The following is a 22,804-nucleotide window of genomic DNA, read 5'->3' as shown; positions in this document are numbered from 1 at the left end:
CCGACGAGACAAAAGTTGAACTTTTTGGAAGGTGCGTGTCCCGTTACATCTGGCGTAAAAGTAACACAGCATTTCAGAAAAAGAACATCATACCAACAGTAAAATATGGTGGTGGTAGTGTGATGGTCTGGGGTTGTTTTGCTGCTTCAGGACCTGGAAGGCTTGCTGTGATAGATGGAACCATGAATTCTACTGTCTACCAAAAAATCCTGAAGGAGAATGTCCGGCCATCTGTTCGTCAACTCAAGCTGAAGCGATCTTGGGTGCTGCAGCAGGACAATGACCCAAAACACACCAGCAAATCCACCTCTGAATGGCTGAAGAAAAACAAAATGAAGACTTTGGAGTGGCCTAGTCAAAGTCCTGACCTGAATCCTATTGAGATGTTGTGGCATGACCTTAAAAAGGCGGTTCATGCTAGAAAACCCTCAAATAAAGCTGAATTACAACAATTCTGCAAAGATGAGTGGGCCAAAATTCCTCCAGAGCGCTGTAAAAGACTCGTTGCAAGTTATCGCAAACGCTTGATTGCAGTTATTGCTGCTAAGGGTGGCCCAACCAGTTATTAGGTTCAGGGGGCAATTACTTTTTCACACAGGGCCATGTAGGTTTGGATTTTTTTTCTCCCTAAATAATAAAAACCCTCATTTAAAAACTGCATTTTGTGTTTACTTGTGTTATCTTTGACTAATAGTTAAATGTGTTTGATGAGCAGAAACATTTAAGTGTGACAAACATGCAAAAGAATAAGAAATCAGGAAGGGGGCAAATAGTTTTTCACACCACTGTATGTATATCTTTATTTATAAAGCGCTACTTATGTACGCAGCGCTGTACAGTAGAATACATTAATACAAACAGGGGGTTATTAAGATAATAATAGATAAATACAAAGTATAACAACAAATACAGAAAAATACAAGATAAATACAGCTGCAATGAGTTAAGAGTCAAAGACACAAGAGGATGGAGGTCCCTGACCTGTAGAGCTTACAATCTATATGGGAATGACTATTTTCCTAAATCTGTAACCTTATTTTGAGCTAAGGGGACCCTGACCAGAGGCCGGACCTGCAAGGGGGATTGTACTGAAAAGTCTGGTATCCATTGATCCAAGTAGTTGCTCCTGTCTCCATGGTTTTTGGTGATTTGGAAGAGTTTCTGGGGGGGTCAGCTTGGCTGCAATGTGCAATGTGTTTACAGGGCTGCTTTTATGATAGTGTTCACTGTTTAATTCCCATCATCCCACCCACAGCCAAAGGTAGAGAACTGTTGTATAACAACATCTGAAGAAGTTTATGTTGGGCATCCCTGATATATGTATTTCTTGTCCCCTATTAGGCTGGGTACATGCAGGTAACCATGGGTTAACCACAGAAAAGTGGTAAAGGTGTGGGTTGCGGTAGGACTTGCAGATGCATTTATGGGTTGAGGGTCTCAATATAAGCAAGTTTTCCTAAACCTTTCCTGTTTTTTCTCACCACAATGCCCATATTTGTAGTGACAGCACTTTTAGCTTAATGGTAGTTGGGTTGCCGGTAATGTGGGTTGGGTTGTAGATCTGGGTGCAGGTCGCAGGCCTGGTTTGGGTTTCAAAAATTGGGCCTGTGCAGGACTCTGCCAGTCTCCTGCATTGCTAGAGGCCTCTAATTATCCAACTTTGGATCTACATTGTTGCAGTAGCCCTTAATACCGGTCTCAGCAGGAGTTGCGCTGACAAAATTGCAGCCACATGCATTGTTGGAAACCAGTAAATACACAAACCAGACTGGACCCCAAATTAGTGGCAGAGGAGTTAAGATCATGGCTGGTATTTGGCTTCAGGCTACTTGGTATATGAGCCTCACCGTCCATTACCTGGGATGCAGATACCACCAGTGGCCCTATGACTTGACTCTGTGTTGCCTATAAAGCAAGGCCCATAGGGACTGAACGAGAAATAAATCTGACGAGAATACAGAGAAGGAGATCGACAGGGGCTGTGACAGCATCTTAGAAATGTCTGAATTTGAGTTAAGGGAAGAGACTGAAGGGAGAGGTGCGCTATCTCCGACTGTCAGATCGTGTAACATGGGCTGATAAATACTGTTACACAGACAGAGAGCTGGAAGGATTGCCACTGACAGGCAGACAAAGAGAGATATAAATAGGATGAGTGGGGAGAAGCAGAGATTTAGGGCTGTGTTTGCTCATTATTGGCAGCCCCGATGCATTGCCGCAGCCAGCCCATAATAAATATAAGAAATGGATCCTATAGATGAAGCCGTTTCTGTATGGGCTGAGCGTTCATGACTGACAGATGCAGAGAAGGATTTCTGTTTGGCGTTCTGGAATCCATGGAACAATGAGAGGGAGAAATAACTGACTTCAGAATGTGTAATTGTATTCCTAAAGCTTTCATAGCTGCCCCCTGGCACATCCAGGATATGGAATATATACAGGTATAGGACCCATTATCCAGAATGTTCAGGACCAAGAGTATTCCGGATGAGGGGTCTTTCCGTAATTTGGATCTCCATATCTTAAAGCCGGCCATACACGCACCAATAATATCATACGAAACCTCGTTTTGTACGATATTCGGTGCGTGTATGGCGGCTGGAAGAGGCAACAGATATCGCAGAAGGCTGCGTTCAGGGCTGAATCAGCAGAAGGAGGTAGAATTCCTCTTGTTTCTATCTCCATATCTGACAATTCAGCCCTGAACGTCAGTGGAGTGTGGGAACGATCTTTGGTGCGACCAGTGGTATCAAAATTTTGGAAGAAAATTCGAATTCGAGCATAAAGAAATGACCCCCTTAATGTAACTACTTTTTTGTATTTATCATTTTCTTTGTAGAAGCATTTCCCTCTTTGTTGTCCATCACTGTGTCCTTCGGTACGGTGGCCTGTAAAGACATTTGGTGCCACATTGCAGAAAAGGACATATTTAGATTCTTTTTGCCACATTGTAAACAGAACATTGAGCTTTAGGAGTGAAGTGACTGAACCAGAGGCAGCGCCCAAGTCGCCGTTCCCCGGCTGATTCTCATTGAGCAGGCGGCTTTGTTACACTTCCACAGCAGCAAAAAGCAATAAAGGAGGCCGTAGGCCGCAAAGCACAGCGGATTTCTGCGTTATATACACTTTATTAAAGTAATATATAATGTCTAAAAAGAAGCCCTTCTTTTTAAATCTCGGAACTGTGTTTCTCAAAATTGACCAGTGAACTAGTTTTTCTGGAGGAATTATTGTCTTATTTGAACCAAAAGGAAATTCCTTCATAAATTCAGTAGCTCGGCAGACACAAAGTCTTTAAAGCTCATAGGAAGGCAGATTTGAAATGACTTCTTCCAAGATGGAGAGATGAAATGACTTTACAGCCTTCTGGATATTTATATATCTGTACGGCAATCTGTCCATTCCAAGCCACGTGGTGCCCAGTCTGCTGAATGGGTCCCTGTACCAGCACACAATACAGAATCCCCTTATTATTACATGGGAAGCAAATTATATTGGTTTATGGACATTAGCAAGGGGATATAACGATGACATTTATTGCTGTTTAAATGAACCTTAAATAGACCAATTGTGGTCACATCTGTGCTATTTATTTTGCCTAACAGAGGTAAGGAAATTCCCTCCATATGGCAAAATGCCAATAGGATGGATCAATTTCTACTTATTGGTCAACATGTTATAATTATACATTATCCTAAAAAGAGAGTAATTTGCCTCATTCTTGAACCTCTCAAAAACTAACTGGTTTTCAGAAAGGTGAAGTCTGATCAGCTGTCATTTGCTCTGAGTTTACTATCAGCTTCCCTATATAATCCCGTACTCTGAGCGTTCTCATTGCCCAATGTAGGGCAAGTCAGCTTGTCACTGGGTGCTGCTTCATGAATCCTACCCCTGTATTCTGGTTCCTGATACTTGTCCTGGTCCTGCCCCTTGTATAGATCTCCTGGGACTGACCCCAGTCTGTTCCTGATTACTAGTTAGCCTTACGGTTCTATGGTTAGTTATATGGTTCTGAGCAGTTTAGTGTGCTTAGCGCTGTTCTTGCCAGCTCCTTCTCCGAGCTTCATGTTTGGTTTCCAAACTCACCCAATGGGTTTGGATTCATTCATTGCATTAAGACATGGCTACACCCCTGTAGCTGAGGGACAGTCCTAAAACCAAAGGTGGTTTTTATAGGCAGAAGAGCATGGAATCCAGTTCACCAGAGCACCCAAGAGAGATTACAACATGTTTTACTAAACATTTATATAATATAGTTAAATGAATGGAACCTTATTTATAATTGGGCATTCTGAAGACCCTGATACCTTCCTAGAGGTCTTTTTCATTAGGTTTGCCCGACTATGACCAGACATTCATAGCTTGAGGTCCCCAAAGGTTCAGATGTTACAGACCTTTAGGCCAAGTTGATTTGCACTTTCAAAACCACGGTCGCAGTTATAAATATATTCATTTATCTTCCTAAACTTCTCCATACTACTTAGAGCAATGAATTTAGCTTTTCTTCATTTATACTCAGAGTCAGGTTGTTTTTCTACCATTATTGCTTAACATGCTGCCCACACCGCCCTGTTATGAATTGCAAATGCCTTCAAATTAAGGCAGCCCAGCCACCAGACTGTAACCTTAGAGCCACACAATGCTGAGAGATAGGCATTTGCTAGGAACCAGTTCATCCATTTTATATTGGATTACTGCATAAACTCGGCTGAAATAGAGAAAACAGATTCAATTAATTTCTCAATGGTCAGACCTTATTAAACTACACAGGTAAACGTTGGCCCACAATATTTGCGAGCTCTGCAGCAGGCGGATTCTTATTACATACCAAATTATAAATAATGCATCATCGTTTTACCCGCAGACAATGAAATCCCTTTGCCTAAAATCTACATAGTGCATTTCTCATTTCTGTTGGACGGATACTGATATCATGAGTTTTGTTAGCGAGTTATGAGCTGTGCATAATTTGTCTTCGGCAAAGCTACAAATTGCCTCTGAAGCACATAAATTAGTTTCACGTTGCACGAGGGGAAAGACTTGTCAAAGGCATCATGGGTTTTCCATTAAAGAGAAAATATATCCTATTTAGTAGCAGAGCTTAGATTCAGTGTATCTATTTTATAAATGAATAAAGCATATTGGTCCTGAAGACTAATTTGGGCTCCCACCATAGCTACACCTACACAATACAACTCCCACCAACACACACACCAAGCACAACAAAGAACATGACCAAAACACAGACACTATGGCCAGAAGAATCTGGACAACTGGTCCACCCATTGTTGCTATAGTCGCCTCTGCTCTCCTGAGATGGATCTCCACTAGATGTTGGAATGTTGTTGGTGGGATTTGCTTCCATTCATTCAACGAGCCGATGTGGTCCCCAGTCCGAATACATTTTTTAACCTGCCCAATCGATATCTGCACGATTTCAGGCCAGATATCGGTCGGGCAGGCTTGTCGTTAGTGCCTGTACATAGGCTGATAAGCAGCCGAATATGTCTAAGGGACCAATATCGTCAGCTAGAATCGGCCCGTGTATGGCCACCTTAAGCCGGATCCATTTAGAACCTAGCAGACAGAAATAAAAACGCTGCCTCATGGTAACATGGAAGAATCCATTCAAGAGCCTAGCTATTATGCACTATTATATTCGTTCATAGAGAATTTCCCTGCGACACATCCATTATCTCTGTATTGTGTGCCAAGATGGGTACGTGCCCAGCCCGTAATTGAGGATGATTGAAGGAGCTATGTTGGCCTTCGGAAAATAAAAAAATAAAAAACCCAAAAGGCATAAATGTGATCCCCTACTCACACAGTAGATTCAACACTTTAATGGTGTCAAAGAGCACGTTTTCCTAGTGAATTATTGTTACATCCATTGCCAACGTTTCATCATTAAACTAAGATAAGGGACGGCACACTCTCTGCTCCGGCTCTGCACAAATTGAGCGATTAGAGGGGGAAATGCTGGTGCTATTGCTTTTCAGTCACATCACTCCCCTATTAAAGCCGACTGCCAAGAGCGTTACGTGGCGCGCAAACCCAGGAGACAAAGGCCCGGGCGAGGAAAACTGAGCATGGAGGTCGGGGGAATAGTTAAATCACATCTCTCAATACTAATCTGTAGAACAGCAATCCTCCAGGCGTCGCTTACAACAGATTGATTCCAGCCGAATAACAGATTTAAAGGGAATTCCTTGAGAGCCCATCAATAAAGGGATAAGCGGAAAAAAGTCTAAAGTTTGCAATGATTTGTGATGCCGAAGGCAAAAAAAAGTGCCAATATAATATAAAAGCCATAGGAAAATTTATGTTTGAAGACTTCACCTTTACTCTGTTGTTATTCCAGCGCCGTTACATTCTCTGGCTCGGCGCAGGCTATGGCGGCACTCACCCAACGCCACTAACCCTTTAAGAGGGGCCTGGATGAGTTTTTGAACAAGCAGAATATCCAAGGCTATTGTGATACTAATATCTACAGTTAGTATTACTGGTTGTATATATATAGTTTATGTATGTGAGTGTATAGATTGGTTAGTATAGGTTGTGTGCTGGGTTTACTCGGATGGGTTGAACTTGATGGACAATGGTCTTTTTTCAACCCTATGTAACTATGTAACTATGTAACCCAACCGCCATTCACATGCATGGAAATCTAGGCCAATGCTTATGTCTCGCTTGCACTCTTAAGGTGGTAATACACGTGAAGATCCGCTCGCTTTGCGTGATCGCCAAGCCAAGTGAGCGGATCTTCTCCTGATATCCCCACCTGGGGGTGGGCAATATCGGGGGAAAATGTAGGCTAATATAATGGCAGCAATGGGGCAGTTGGTTCGGGGACTGCATCAACGAGCCGATGCGGCCCCCAATCCGACTAAATCTTTTAACCTGCAGATCGATATTCAGCCAAAAGGCAATGGGTCATATAAGCATAAGGTTAACAAATATGTGGCCACCTTCACTCAGCAAGAGAATGAATGCAGAACATGTAACGTTGGCTGAACCCAAATCAGATCAGAGTCCATTGAAACCCTAGGGGACATAGACCTATAATCAATGGTGCTGACATGGAAGTACCAATGTGGCAGGTTGTTTGACCTGTGGGACAACTTCATGGCTAGACAATGCCTAGTTCTTGTGATGTGAAGACAAAACACTCCGACCCACAGAGAGAGCAGCATAAAGAGCTCAGGAATAGGTGTCAGGTAATGATTCCATAACACTATCACATTGCTAGGAATGGCTTGGAGGGCTCTCGTTGGGAGATTAGGAAGCAGCATGAAGTCCCCAAATAGTGCCAGGAGAGATAATAGCACAGCAATGGGAAATAGGCTTCTTGGCCAGGGGCCACTGTTACGTGTAGTTTTTATACGCGGGAATATGATCAATAGTCATTGAAACCTCTGTTCCTAATGGAATTAAATTAAATCTTTGAGCACTCACTTGGGAGTCATTTAGCCTCTCCATCCCCGGCTTGTCGTAATGAGACGCGCTATAAATACATTTCCCTTCACCGTCCCTGGATCACTTTCCAATCAGTCACAATCAACTGAGACAGTCCTGGGTCCAAACGCAGAGCTCGTATGCCGGACACCTTGATATGGAAACAAAAACACATCGCATCCATGCAGGGCTGCCATCAGAAATCACGGGGCCCCTCACAACAAGATTTTCTGGCCCCCCCTCCTCCCATGTCCCACCCCCAATGGCCCCTCCCCGGTGACCCCTCTCTTCAGTACAAAGGACACACAGACATTGGTAGCCAGGGCCCCCTAAAACATTGGCAGCCAGCCAGGGCCCCCCTAAAACATTGGTAGCCAGCCCACATTGCATTCTATCTTTTATAAGGTTGCGTACTGACGTCACATGTAGGCATGGGGTCTGACCAATAGGATTACCGCTGACCACCAATGACAGGGGCCCGGAATTGATTAAAGGTAATGGCCCGGGACGACTGTCCCCCCTGTGCCCCCCTGATAGTGGCCCTGCATCCATGGTCCCAGGCACAAGTGGTAGAGCACTAAGGGGAGCAAAAGTGCTTGTGCCCAGGGTCTGGCTGAGCTGTCAACCTTGAGTCAGATTGGATATCCATAGCATAGAGCACAAGGTGGCCCGGCCACACACGTGGCGATTTTCGATCTTCGAAAGATCATTCGCACCCTCCACAGATATTCAGGGCTGAATCGTCAGATAAGGAGGTAGAAACAATAGGAATTCAGCCCTGAAGGTAGATTTTGCTCAGGCGCCTTCGATGGTGCCCGATCAAAACCTTTTAACCCACCCGATCAGTGAGTTGACCGATATCCGCAGCCTTTTGCGATATCAGTCGCCTCTCCGAGTCGCCATACACGCACCGAATATCGTACAAACGAGGTTTCATACGATATCATCGGTGTATGTATGTGCTTTACTCCCTGCCAAAGGACTGGCAATTGGTACAGGGACTTCTGCTGTAGACTCTCACCAGGTTAGTAAAGGCCACAAAGCCCAACTGTGGTGTTGCTCTACATACAAGACAAGCACTTCAATGAAGATTGTGGAGAAATTGTCCCTTTGCAGCCCTGCAGTTATGAAATAAAGCTTTCGGAGGATTTCCCTGTAATCTTCACAGTGTCGCTTTACAGCACCCAAAGAATTATTAATTTATTGTTGGCTGCAGATATTGAGGTGCTATCTTTCTAGTCATCCCTCGCGCAGAATGGTCAGAATTGGTTTGATTTTACCATCAACATGGAGGCATGGCAGAATGCTCAAATCTTGATAGACGGAGATGAGAGCCAGTGAGCCTTCCTCTCACAGAAAAGAAGAATCATCAGATCAAACTCTGATTCCAGACAAACTGACTCCAACCCAATGGGAATGCAGGATGGTCTGGCAAAACCCTATAGGTTAGGAAGTAAGATAGAAATCCACCAAACTGCCCAACCAACTCTGAACATGTTTGGCCACCTTAAGTGAAGTGTGACTATACTGGGCATATATATCAAAATTCTCTATTTTTTCCTGTGCAGGGATATCTATAGATCCCAGTAGCTGAAGGCAGGGACTGTAGCAAACTAACAGTGTTGCCAACCTGAGGGGCTGTAACTAATTATTGTGGCACCTCTCAAAGAGAAATAATCCTGTAGCAGAACAACAGGGGTCCCAAGCTGCGCGAGGTGAACACTGAGCCTCAGAGCTGCACCGACTGGGGGCCAAGCGGCAGGTATATTTAGGGTCTATGTTCCAGGGGCAACCATGAGCAGAACACACAGGATTAGGTTGCAGGGATTCACTCTAGCATTCAGAAACACTCAAAGGATCACACTAAAGCCAAAAAGAACTGGCAATGATGTGTGCATTCCCAGAGCTTAAAAAACCTGTGTTTGATGCTGATTGGCTACTCCCCCCCAGTGCTTGTTAACTCCTGCCTTGCCAGTAACCTCACATCAAAGTGGTGTCACATGGTAATTGGACAAGACTGTATTTCGAAAGAAAAAATATATTGTAACATAAACCACATTATTATAGTAGAAATGATTTATGTAGTTAATAACTCCCTAAACAAGTAACGTGTTCCAGGTACACCAGCCCCAGACCCTCAGCAAGGAGGTGAGGAAAAAACATATACTCGGACCACCAAAAGGGACAAACTGGGCACTCATAAACCATGAAGATCACCAAAGAATACGTTTATCTGAACAATACCTGTATTGCCTTACGCGTTTCATGCTGTATAGTCATAGGCTATAGCCTTTTTCCTCCTTTTTGTGCTTGGAGAAGGCTGTATTTCCACCTCACAAGCTGGACTGGATTTTACAGTGAAAAGGATGAAAGCAGTCAGTGCTGTATTAGTGGGGGTAGTGGCAATGACTAAAATGGAAAGCAGAGACCTAGGGCAATGCAGAAAGGGCAGAAGGTGGTGTGCAAAGTGGTGTTTTCACACTGCCTTTAGCTTGAATGATCCCTTATGGCAGTGATCCCCAACCAGTGGCTCAGGGCAACATGTTGCTCCCCAACCCCTTGGATGTTGCTCTCAGTGCCCCCAAACCAAGTAGTTATTTTTGAATTCCTGACTTGGGGGCAAGTTTTGGTTGAATAAAAACAAGATTTCCTACCAAATAAAGCCCCTGTAAGCTGATAGGGTGCATAGAGGCCCCTAATAGCCAATCACAGCCCTTATTTGGCTCCTCCATGAACGTTTATGGTGCTTGTGTTGCTTCCCAAGTCTTTTTACATTTGACTGTGGCTCAGAGTAAAAAAGGTTGGGGACCTTATGGCTTAGGCAAGACTTCCACTAAATTCAAAGTGGCTCGACACAAATGCCATAGTTGCGAATACCCAATTGCACCTGTTTTGTTCCCAACACCACAAAGTAGCTCGATAAATAAGATACTGAATATCTTAAATAAAAGAGAAACGGAACAATTGAAACCTTTAGTTCTAGGCTATCCCTTTAAACAAAGATGTGGAAGATGGAAGAGGAGAGAGGAATAACAGACTATGGAACTTTTAGATTTGTGGCACAAATAATCCTGTCGGGTTGGTGATTTCTCTCTTTCTAGTGAATATCAGTTAGATGAAAGCACTGATCTATACAGAAGGTAATTAAGAAAAGAAGATGCGCTCCGGTGGCGTCGGGAATTATTTGCAGTTGCTGTTTGACAGAGACTTCCACGTGTATAAATAAAAACATATCCCCAAATATTTATCTTCTTTACAGTGAGAAATACAACTCAATTAGCCTGAATCAGTGCGGGGAGCGCCGTGTAAATTAAATCCGCTAACATTTCTATGTCGGCAACAAATATCAGCCATTCTTATTTAACATCTCCGTGTCTCTTAAACGTCCTCAGTGAAGCTTCCAGCCGGCAACGGGGGGATCATAAAGAACGAAGGGAGAGTGAAAGTGTGACAAGCAATGCGGAAAGGGATCCTAGTTGTGCTAAACCCACTTTGTGCTGTAAAAGCATTAGCAATGTATAGCTGAGACCTTCCCAGAGCAACAGCGAGACCGCCGTCTATTAATAAAGCACATGGGATTAAAGGGACTGTCATCCTGGGCAGATTGATCCCCTACTAAATTCAATCTAAACTGCCAGCAGCAGTAAATCTATTATATTGTAGCCAGAGCTTGGCTGATGTATGTCATACAGAACCGCTCAGCTCATTGTCCCCATGTCCACATCTCACTCACAGTCGGTTATCACTTTCATCCCCTTAATGGCTCCTGGGAACGGGTATTGGATGGATATGTGGAACGGCTTGTGTAAGAGCCAGGGATTTGTTTTATACCCAATCCTGAAAAGCTGGTGGCTTCTCCTGGTCTTATCTGTTCTGTATGTTGGTTTTTATTAAAGAAGAAGGAAAGTCATTTTGGCATTTTACTGCCAATACATTCGCCACATTAGTGCCCCCTAGAACGCTATATTTATTCAGCAGAAAGCATTACCATACCTGAGTAAACAACCCTAGAAGCTCCCTCCGATAGCAGCTGCCATGTTAGCTTGGTCCTGGTAGCTTCCTGCTGCAGTTATAGCCATTGGAAGCTCAGATCACACATTCCTAAGGGTGGGGGAAATGAGCTCTTATGCATTCTTATGGGAGGGGGGAGCAGGAGAGAGGAGAGAACTGAGCAGACTCAAGCCCGAAACCTGAAGGAGCCCTAAAAGAGAGGAAGTCTGATATTGAAGAACATGTTCACAAAAAAGAATACAAGAAATCCTGTGTTTCTTTTGATAGAGGACTCTACATTTATGTAATATATTGTGTGAGTGCTTATGGCTGTATTTACATAGACCTTTCTGATAAAGCTTACTGAGTTTTTACCTTTCCTTCTCCTTTCCAGTGGCATCATGGATGAGTAACAAAGTACCAAGTGCAACTTTCTAATAAGCCACAATGGCCAACATGATCTGGGCACTCTTGTCTATATGACACTCTCAGTTGGACCATTCACAGCTGAGTTTCTGTGTCCAAAAGATATGAACTGTTCATGGGGATCTTGGGGTTTTTATGGGTTACCATAGGCGCCAAACATGCAATGGCAAGCGTCGGCTTGAGTGGTGGAAAGGTCACCGCCATTGGACTCTGGAAACACAACTTCTCGAGTGATAAATGGCATTTCTTCATCTGGAAGTCTGATGTAAATATGTGGGTTTAGCAGAAGTCAGGAGAACACTACCTGCCGGAATGCATACGGCTCATGAAAACGATTTGTGAAGGAGACCCTTAATGGGACTGCACTAGGCAAATCCATAATGGAGAAGGACCTTGGAGTCCTTGTAGATAATAAACTTGGCTGTAGCAAGCAATGCCAGGCAGCAGCTGCAAGGGCAAACAAGGTTTTGAGCTGTATTAAAAGGGGTATAGATTCACGGGAGGAGGGGGTTATTCTTCCCCTTTACAGAGCGCTGGTAAGGCCCCATCTAGAATATGCTGTTCAGTTTTGGTCTCCAGTGCTCAAACGGGACATTATTGAGTTAGAGAGGGTCCAGATGGGGTTTTTACCTTCCTCTGGATCAACTAGCAGTTAGGCAGGTTATATATAGGCATTAAAAGAGAAGGAAAGGTTAAGAACTAACTAAGCTTTATCAGAAAGGTCTGTGTAAATACAGCCATAAGCACTTACAGTAATGCTGCACTGAGTCCTCAATCAAAAGAAACACAGGATTTTTTGTCTCCTTTTTTGTAAACATGATGTTCCAGTGTCTGACTTCCTCTCTCAGAAAAATCCTTAATTTCATGGCCAGAGTCTGCGCAGCTCTCTCCTCTCCTGCACCCCTCACCCTTAACGCTATAAGAGCTAGAGACTGCATACAGGAAGCTACTTAAAATGGCAACTGCTGTAGAAAGCTACTAGGGCTCTTTACTCAGGTATGGCAATGTTTTCTGCCTAATAAATATATTGTTCTAGGTGGCACGAATGTGGCGAATCTATTGGCAGTAAAATGCCAGAATGGCTTTCCTTCTCCGTTAAAATTAAACTTGATAGACGTGTGTCTTTTTTCAGCCTTACAATCATTGGGGGGTGCCTTACAGTGATTTTTCCTTTCCTTCTTCTTTAACAGTTAGGCAGGGGTAAAGGGTGTTTAAGCTTCGCATATCTACATATTTGTTCTGGAGTTGCTGCCCCTTTGGGCACCAGGGAGTAGGACGGCCGGCAGCCGCTGAGCTTTAGGGGGGATTGTGATCAAAGGAGAGAAAGGAAAGGTGCAGAAAAGATCGCTTGTATCTCAGAACAGGTACAACATGTTTTACAGACATAAAAAGTTGTATAATTTAACATCCGCTTCTACTGCTTCATTACATATTTTACCCAGAGACTGAGTTTTACCTGCAACTTGCTTGCTTTCTAGGCTCTAACTCCCATATTATCTTGTGTCTGTATGAATTCTCTGGTCACAGCCTCATTGCGCCCCCACATAATGATTTAATATTTAAGCACAACTTTCCCTTTATCTTTTATTATATTTGAAACCTTGATTATTATGCTAAAGACTCTTAGGTGCTCAATACTTGTCAGTTTGAGAATGAATTAATGTATGGGAGCTACACGGGGACTATTTCCAGCTAGATGTTACTGTTGGTTTAACATGGAACAGACTGGTGACTTTATCAGGACATGCCCAGGAATATTCCCTATGTCTGACTTATCAGTTGTGCCCCAGCATGCTCTATTGCACATAAGTTAAAGGGACCAGAGAAGACACTTAAATACACTGCAAGAATGTATGTTATACTCCCTGTACTGCTAGTATTGTAAGCTCTTTTGGGCAGGGCTCTCTTCACCTCTTGTATCGGTTATTGATTGCTTTATATGTTACTCTGTATGTCCAATGTATGGAACCCACTTATTGTACAGCGCTGCGGAATATGTTGGCGCTTTATAAATAAATGTTACTAATAATAATAGTACTGAGCCACCATTCTCCTTGTTGCTTGGCATCCACTGTCTGTCCGTGCTGTACCCCTCTTTCTTATATTATTGGCTAAAACACATAAGTTGCACCCCCAGTTTGCTCATTGCCTTGATATTTCTCACAATTATGTCTTTAAACATTCTGAAACATGGATACAATTCATTACGCAGTCCCCTTCCGCCTTCCGGTTAGTTTTAAGTTGACAAACAGTCACTTTCTACTCTGCGCAGCTTCTTTACAAACATGGCGAGTTCTTATAACTTCTATTCCCACCTGTTTTTATTTCTATAAAAATGCGTCGACATCTGTGAACGTTCCATCTTGCTCCTAGCCAAGAGACTGTATTGCATTTCACTAGGAGGGCCACGGGCAGGGCCCAGAGCACTGGAGGCATTATGCTACACACACTGTGTGCCCACTCCCCCCCGAATCAGAGGGAAGGATTATTCTGTAGCAGTCTCACAGCACTGATTTATGTGCAGGCTCCGCTCCTGCGTCCATGACACGGTAGAATAGGTCATAAAGGATGAACTGTCACTGTCAGCTTTAAATAACTATATTCTCCCCAAATCTCTAAAGCAGGCAGCCTATGTTCCCTTTCCATCTGACGGCAACTGGAATAGATATTCCTGCTGTTACAACAGATAATGCCGCGTATGGCTCTTTATTATGCGGTGCAACTTACCGAGAGACGTCTGTGGGGTACAAGTGGCCCTTCTAGTGCAGAAGCATTCACGTGGGAAATTTCTAATTCATAAGCCATATAGAAACCATTTTTTTTTTTTTTTTTTTACAGGTGAATTCTCAATTAAAGGGGAAGTTCAGTGTAAAATATTTAGTATGAGGCAGACAGTGGCATTCTAATGCAATGCATTTATTTTTAATTTTCATTCTGCATTTCTCCATAATAAAGACAAAGATGGTTTTAAAGCACTCTGCATCCCTGGGAGTAATTGGTTTTTTGAGTACAGGTATGGGACCTGTTATCCAGAATGCTCGGGGCCTGGGGGTTTTCCGGATAAGGGGTCTTTCTGTAATTTGGATCTCCATGCCTTAAGTCTGCTAAAAATCATTTTAATATTGAAAACACCCAGTAGGCTTGTTGTGCTTCCATTAAGGATGAATTATATCTTAGTTGGGATCAAGTACAGGTACTGTTTTATTATCACAGAGAAAAAGGGAATCATTTAACCATTAAATAAACCCAATAGGGCTGTTCTGCCCCAATAAGGGGTAATTATATCTTAGTTGGGATCAAGTACAGGTACTGTTTTATTATCACAGAGAAAAAGGGAATCATTTAACCATTAAATAAACCCAATAGGGCTGTTCTGCCCCAATAAGGGGTAATTATATCTTAGTTGGGATCAAGTACAGGTACTGTTTTATTATTACAGAGAAAAGGGAATCATTTAACCATTAAATAAACCCAATAGGGCTGTTCTGCCCCAATAAGGGGTAATTATATCTTAGTTGGGATCAAGTACAGGTACTGTTTTATTATCACAGAGAAAAAGGGAATCATTTAACCATTAAATAAACCCAATAGGGCTGTTCTGCCCCAATAAGGGGTAATTATATCTTAGTTGGGATCAAGTACAGGTACTGTTTTATTATTACAGAGAAAAGGGAATCATTTAACCATTAAATAAACCCAATAGGGCTGTTCTGCCCCCAATAAGGGGTAATTACAGTGGTGTGAAAAACTATTTGCCCCCTTCCTGATTTCTTATTCTTTTGCATGTTTGTCACACTTAAATGTTTCTGCTCATCAAAAACCATTAACTATTAGTCAAAGATAACACAAGTAAACACAAAATGCAGTTTTTAAATGGTTTTTCACACCACTGTATATCTTAGTTGGGATCAATTACAGGTACTGTTTTATTATTACAGAGAAAAGGGAATCATTTAACCATTAAATAAACCCAATAGGGCTGTTCTGCCCCTAATAAGGGGTAATTATATCTTAGTTGGGATCAAGTACAGGTACTGTTTTATTATTACAGAGAAAAGGGAATCATTTAACCATTAAATAAACCCAATAGGACTGTTCTGCCCCAATAAGGGGTAATTATATCTTAGTTGGGATCAAGTACAGGTACTGTTTTATTATTACAGAGAAAAGGGAATCATTTAACCATTAAATAAACCCAATAGGGCTGTTCTGCCCCCAATAAGGGGTAATTATATCTTAGTTGGGATCAATTACAGGTACTGTTTTATTATTACAGAGAAAAGGGAATCATTTAACCATTAAATAAACCCAATAGGAATGTTCTGCCCCCAATAAGGGGTAATTATATCTTAGTTGGGATCAATTACAGGTACTGTTTTATTATTACAGAGAAAAGGGAATCATTTAACCATTAAATAAACCCAATAGGATTGTTCTGCCCCCAATAAGGGGTAATTATATCTTAGTTGGGATCAAGTACAGGTACTGTTTTCCTTTTTCTCTGTAATAATAAATCATTTTCAAAAATTAAAATTATTTGCTTATAATGGAGTCTATGGGAGACGGCCTTTCTGTAATTCAGAGCTTTCTGGATAACGGATCCCATACCTGTATTCAAGTCAAACTGGCCATACACGGATTTGATCATTTGGCCCTAGGACTGAGAAATGCATCAACAAACCGATGTGGCCCCCGATTGGATGGGAAAATCAAACCTGCCCAATCAAGATCTGCTCCATTTTAGGCCAGATATTGGTCAGGTAGGCCCAGCAGGGGTGCTCATACATGGGCAGATAAGCTGATGAATCGGTCTGAAGGAACAGAATAGACAGCTGAAATCTGCCTGTGTAAGGCCACCTTAAGGCAAGAAACAAACATGGATGAATGTAAAGAAAGGAAAATGAACATAAATAGATTCTTTTTAATATAAAATAAAAATATACAATATAGGTCTCACAGCGCAGCATTCTATCAGCTCCCTTGCACCGTTTCACTTCCTGCAGGTTTCCCGTGCTTTCTCCGCCTCTTCCTCTTTGTTTGGGCGGAAGTAGAAGCTGCAGGCTGCTGCTGGGGGGCTTTCTTCTTTTTCTTTATGCAGCTGAGTGGGTTTGGGCCTTTCACTCGCTTGCGTTTCTTTCCTTTGCGCTCCGAGTCCTTTGCAACCCCCTGCTCATCCTTAAGGTGCTTGATGCTGTGTCTCTGGTGTTCCGGCACCAGCTGATTGGACTGCAATGCTTCCACGCGGGCCAGAGATTTCGTGGAGGGTTTGTCCAGCACAATGGTGTTCTGAATGATGAACATCAGTGGCACGCCAGCCCTCTTCTTTACTTTCGCTGCCAATTCTTGATCCTGTAACAAATGAAAATGTAGCGGCTGCGTTATCAAATGACTTCGCCAAGGCTGTATTTTCAATTTACTAATCCTTTAAGCTCGCTAATAAACTAGTATCAGATTAAGGCACCAAGAAAGTGGGAACAAACGCGCCCATTATTTGACTTGATTAAAATCGACGTGTTTCTATATACAATAAAACCTAATCCAGGATTAAAAGGCTAATCTACTTGATGGAGATGATTCATTATGATGCACTAATACAGTCTGCATATTGCACCTCACAGGGTCAACTGCATTTCTATTGTAACAGCAAAATAAAACAGATCTAGTAGGAGCCACACTGCAAAACGGGACTTCTGGATTTAGTGGGGATCACTCACTCCCTTTATATGTATCATCTCCCATAGACTCCATTGTAATCATATAATTCAAATGTTTAAAAACTATTTCGTTGTTATGCTGTAATAATAAAACAGTACCTGTACTTGATCCCAACTAAGATATAATTACCCCTTATTGGGGGCAGAACAGCCCTATTGGGTTTATTTAATGGTTAAATTATTCCCTTTTCTCTGTAATAATAAAACAGTACCTGTACTTGATCCCAACTAAGATATAATTACCCCTTATTGGGGGCAGAACAGCCCTATTGGGTTTATTTCATGGTTAAATTATTCCCTTTTCTCTGTAATAATAAAACAGTACCTGTAGTTGATCCCAACTAAGATATAATTACCCCTTATTGGGAGCAGAACAGCCCTATTGGGTTTATTTAATGGTTAAATGATTCCCTTTTCTCTGTAATAATAAAACAGTACCTGTACTTGATCCCAACTAAGATATAATTCATCCTTACTAGAAGCAAAATATTCCTATTGGGCTTAATTAATGTTTAAATGATTTTTAGCAGACTTAAGGTATGGCGATCCAAATTATGGAAAAACCTCATCTGGAAAACCCCAGGTCCCGAGCATTCTGGATAACAGGTCTCATAACTGTACACTTGAATAAACGACATTATTGATGTCACTATGGGTTTAGCTCTTCAAAATAAGCGAGAAGAACTAGACTATAAATGCTGTGCTTTATGTTTTGCCTGAAACTTGTGTATTATAGAGTATAATCTACCCCCTGAGGATATTAGATATCAACTCAAGAGTTTCATGACCTGTATAAACACCCCTGACCCTGCAGCCTTGTGTTTTTATATGGTCATGGAATTCATCTGTGTCTTCTTATATCCTTATAATTTACAAGAGGGGGTTACATAAATCCCGACATAATAGTCACGATAATCAGCACATTACCAAAACCAAAGCATTTTGCTCAGAATGTGAGAATTTAGCCTAATAGCATCAGATTTTATGACAGAATAACCATAATTTCTGATGACTCTAAAGCATAAGAGCTGCCCAAAGCATATTGAGGATTGAAGATATGACTTATTTTCTATGGCTTCTAAATTATTTGCCTTTCTCTTCTGTCTCTTTCCAAGGGGCAAACTGCTGCTTAATACAAATATAATGTCAAAAAAGGGTGTATAGAACAAAAGGAAGAATTATTATCCTGGAAATTTTATTCATGGGCTACACCTTTCCCATGGTAAAACAAATAATACATACCGGTATATATAATAAAAAATAATAAATATCCTGCATGTTGTCACACACACACTGCTTACTGTAATGACACTGTAATGGCAAGCTGTCTAGATTATCACATATTTACACTAATGAGGCAAATAAAAATCTCTGGAGACCCAGAGCAGCACCGCTTCTTAGCGAGGAAACTGAGTGCAAGTAACTAAGCAGGGCCGCGTATGAATGGCAGAGAGCTGTATGTAGGCGGCACGTCTCGCTGGTACCTGTGTGGCGATGAAATAATGGTGAGGGTTGCCGTCGGCAGTCAAGGATAAAAGGCACGTGGAGCCACTGACGGGATTCTGGAAATGAGAGCAGCTCCTCACTTGAAATCTTTGGGCAATTAATTTGGCCCCATAGAGCTCTTTGCCAAGGGACTGCAGCTCCTTCATAACACAGCTGTAATAGAAAAACAAATCAATCGTCACAATGCAAAAGTCTCAAATCTTTAAATAAACATCACTATTATTATTATTAACATTTATTTATAAAGGGCCAACATATTCCGCAGTGCTGTACTCTCTCATACTGGCTGCCCCTCTCTATCACAGCCCCATACCGGCTGCCCCCTCTATCACAGCCCCATACCGGCTGCCCCCCTCTATCACAGCCCCATACCGGCTGCCCCCCTCTATCACAGCCCCATACCGGCTGCCCCCCTCTATCACAGCCCCATACCGGCTGCCCCCCTCTATCATAGCCCCATACCGGCTGCCCCCCTCTATCACAGCCCCATACCGGCTGCCCCCCTCTATCACAGCCCCATACCGGCTGCCCCCCTCTATCACAGCCCCATACCGGCTGCCCCCCTCTATCACAGCCCCATACCGGCTGCCCCCCTCTATCATAGCCCCATACCGGCTGCCCCCCTCTATCATAGCCCCATACCGGCTGCCCCCCTCTATCACAGCCCCATACCGGCTGCCCCCTCTATCACAGCCCCATACCGGCTGCCCCCCTCTATCACAGCCCCATACCGGCTGCCCCCTCTATCATAGCCCCATACCGGCTGCCCCCTCTATCATAGCCCCATACCGGCTGCCCCCTCTATCATAGCCCCATACCGGCTGCCCCCCTCTATCACAGCCCCATACCGGCTGCCCCCTCTATCACAGCCCCATACCGGCTGCCCCCCTCTATCACAGCCCCATACCGGCTGCCCCCTCTATCATAGCCCCATACCGGCTGCCCCCCTCTATCATAGCCCCATACCGGCTGCCCCCTCTATCACAGCCCCATACCGGCTGCCCCCCTCTATCATAGCCCCATACCGGCTGCCCCCCTCTATCATAGCCCCATACCGGCTGCCCCCCTCTATCATAGCCCCATACCGGCTGCCCCCTCTATCACAGCCCCATACCGGCTGCCCCCTCATCACAGCCCCATACCGGCTGCCCCCCTCTATCATAGCCCCATACCGGCTGCCCCCCTCTATCATAGCCCCATACCGGCTGCCCCCCTCTATCATAGCCCCATACCGGCTGCCCCCCTCTATCACAGCCCCATACCGGCTGCCCCCCTCTATCATAGCCCCATACCGGCTGCCCCCTCTATCACAGCCCCATACCGGCTGCCCCCCTCTATCATAGCCCCATACCGGCTGCCCCCCTCTATCACAGCCCCATACCGGCTGCCCCCCTCTATCATAGCCCCATACCGGCTGCCCCCCTCTATCATAGCCCCATACCGGCTGCCCCCCTCTATCACAGCCCCATACCGGCTGCCCCCCTCTATCACAGCCCCATACCGGCTGCCCCCCTCTATCACAGCCCCATACCGGCTGCCCCCCTCTATCACAGCCCCATACCGGCTGCCCCCCGTACCCACACACTATTCCGGTAGCACAGAGCCCCCCGGCACTCACTGGCTGGTGCAGAGCTGCACTTCCCCCATCAGGTACTTGGGCAGCTGCTCCTTGATCTGGATCTTGTTCCTGAGGGCCGCCTGGCAGAACGTCCCATCCAACAGCACCTGGTAGGGCTCCCGGAGGCCGAAGTTGAAGCGGTAGAAGGTGAGGTATTTCTTGGCGTGTTTCTGCCGAGTGATCTTCATGCTAGCGGCGGCGGTAGCGGGAAACCGGCGCAACCCATAAACTCCGCGGCGCTAACTCACATGCACCGAGCCGGAAGCAACACAAGCGTGGAACCTTGGGAGGCCGGAAGTTGTAGCTAGCCCCGCCCCCGCACTCTCGCGCTTGCGTACAATAGTTTCCAGCTGCTGCCAATAGTGTTGCGTATAACAAATGTTGCTGTGCCTCAGCGCATTGCGCTCAGTGTAGGGCTTTCTAGTGAGAGTATTGTCTCTCTTGCCCAGAGCTACTTTGTAACAAATCTTTCCCTGTAAATTTGCTTTCCTGGTATCGGCTCTGTTTGTTTTAAAGTGACCAACTGCACATATGGTTTCCTATGCTCTTATGGCTGAAGTCAGTGCTTGGGGGCCGCTCAGAGTCATCCAGGAACATGCAATTTGATTGGATTAGCCAGCCCCCTAGTCCCCGCCCCCTTCTGGTGTTGGTACTTACCTTGCTGTGCCTCCATGTTTGTGTACAGCTCAGTATTTGTTTATGCTGCACTGGGCCAGAACATGCATAGCATTGTATGTATTTATGTATAGTTTTACTCATACTTATGTACACAGTGCTGAACAGCTGAGCAAAAAAAATAAACAGGGTCATTATAATAGATCAATAGATACAAAAGACAATAATGAATACAAATAGTACAGTTGCATTAAAGATCCCATAGCGCTAAGAGACAAGGGGATAGAGGTCCCTGCTCCATAGAGCTTACAATCTAAATAGAGGAGGGTAACTTACACAAATAGGACACAAACAGGAGGGTATTAAGAAAGAGGACCTGTCACTCACACATAAAAAGCTGTATAATAAAAGTCCTTTCATAATTAAGCATGAAACCCAAATCCTTTATTTAATCAAATCACCAATACCGTTATAAATGTATTTAAAAATCTGAGCTGTCAATCATATATTGCCTGCCCTGCCTCTATGCCACAAGCATAGAGGCAGGGCAGGCAATATATGACTGACAGCTCAGATTTTTAATTGCAATTACTTTAACTTTAGGTCTCCCTAGATTGCAAATGCTTAATATTTTGGGGAGATACAAAGCTTGCCTTATCTATCATCTATCTATCTATCTATCATCTATCTATCTATCTTTCATCATCTGTCTGTCTATCTATATCTATCTATCTATCTATCTATCTATCTATATCAATCATCTGTCTGTCTCTATCTATCTATCTATCTATCTATCATCTATCATCATCTGTCTGTCTGTCTATATCTGTCTATCTGTCTGTCTGTCTGTCTGTCTGTCTATCTATCTATCTATCTATCTATCTATCTGTCTGTCTGTCTGTCTATCTATCTATCATCTATCTATCTATCTATCTATCTATCTATCTATCTATCTATCTATCTTTCATCATCTGTCTGTATCTATCTCTCTATCTATCTATCTATCTATCTATCTATCTATCTATCTATCTATATCATTTCAATCTGTCTATCTATCTATCTATCTATCTATCTATCTATCTATCTATCCATCATCTATCTATCATCTATCTATCTATCATCTATCTATCATCTATCTATCTATCTATCTATCTATCTATCTATCTATCTATCTATCTATCTATATCATCTCAATCTGTCTATCTATCTATCTATCTATCTATCATTTATCTATCTATCTATCTATCTATCTATCATCTATCATCATCTATCTAGCTCTTATCTATCTGTGAGATTTGCCTATCCCACAGAATGGGAACTGGGTCAGTAAACAAACGCACAACAAATTATTCTCAGGTATTCAGTGATGCTGTGAATCTAATTCAATTTGTTTGTCAGAGCTGAACATGGGGAATGCAAAGCAAAGCAAAACGATATCTGTTTTTTAATAGGATTTTTTTTTTACATTTGAATATGACTG

The 22,804-nt window shown here is 43.2% G+C and overlaps 1 protein-coding gene across 1 annotated transcript; it reads right to left on the bottom strand.

The window, feature by feature from the left end:
* Positions 1-16,778: 16,778 nt before the first annotated feature.
* Positions 16,779-20,933, bottom strand: utp23 (UTP23, small subunit processome component). Its single transcript, NM_001045669.1, is given in 3 exon segments — positions 16,779-17,220; positions 19,070-19,244; positions 20,710-20,933. Coding segments are annotated over 3 exon segments (741 nt in total). The 5' UTR covers positions 20,898-20,933; the 3' UTR covers positions 16,779-16,842.
* Positions 20,934-22,804: the final 1,871 nt, after the last annotated feature.

Source organism: Xenopus tropicalis, chromosome 6 (genome assembly GCF_000004195.4).
Source record: "Xenopus tropicalis strain Nigerian chromosome 6, UCB_Xtro_10.0, whole genome shotgun sequence".
NCBI classification, from domain to species: domain Eukaryota; kingdom Metazoa; phylum Chordata; class Amphibia; order Anura; family Pipidae; genus Xenopus; species Xenopus tropicalis.
Note: the sequence above shows the minus strand (reverse complement) of the source record. Positions and strands in the feature narration are given on the sequence as shown.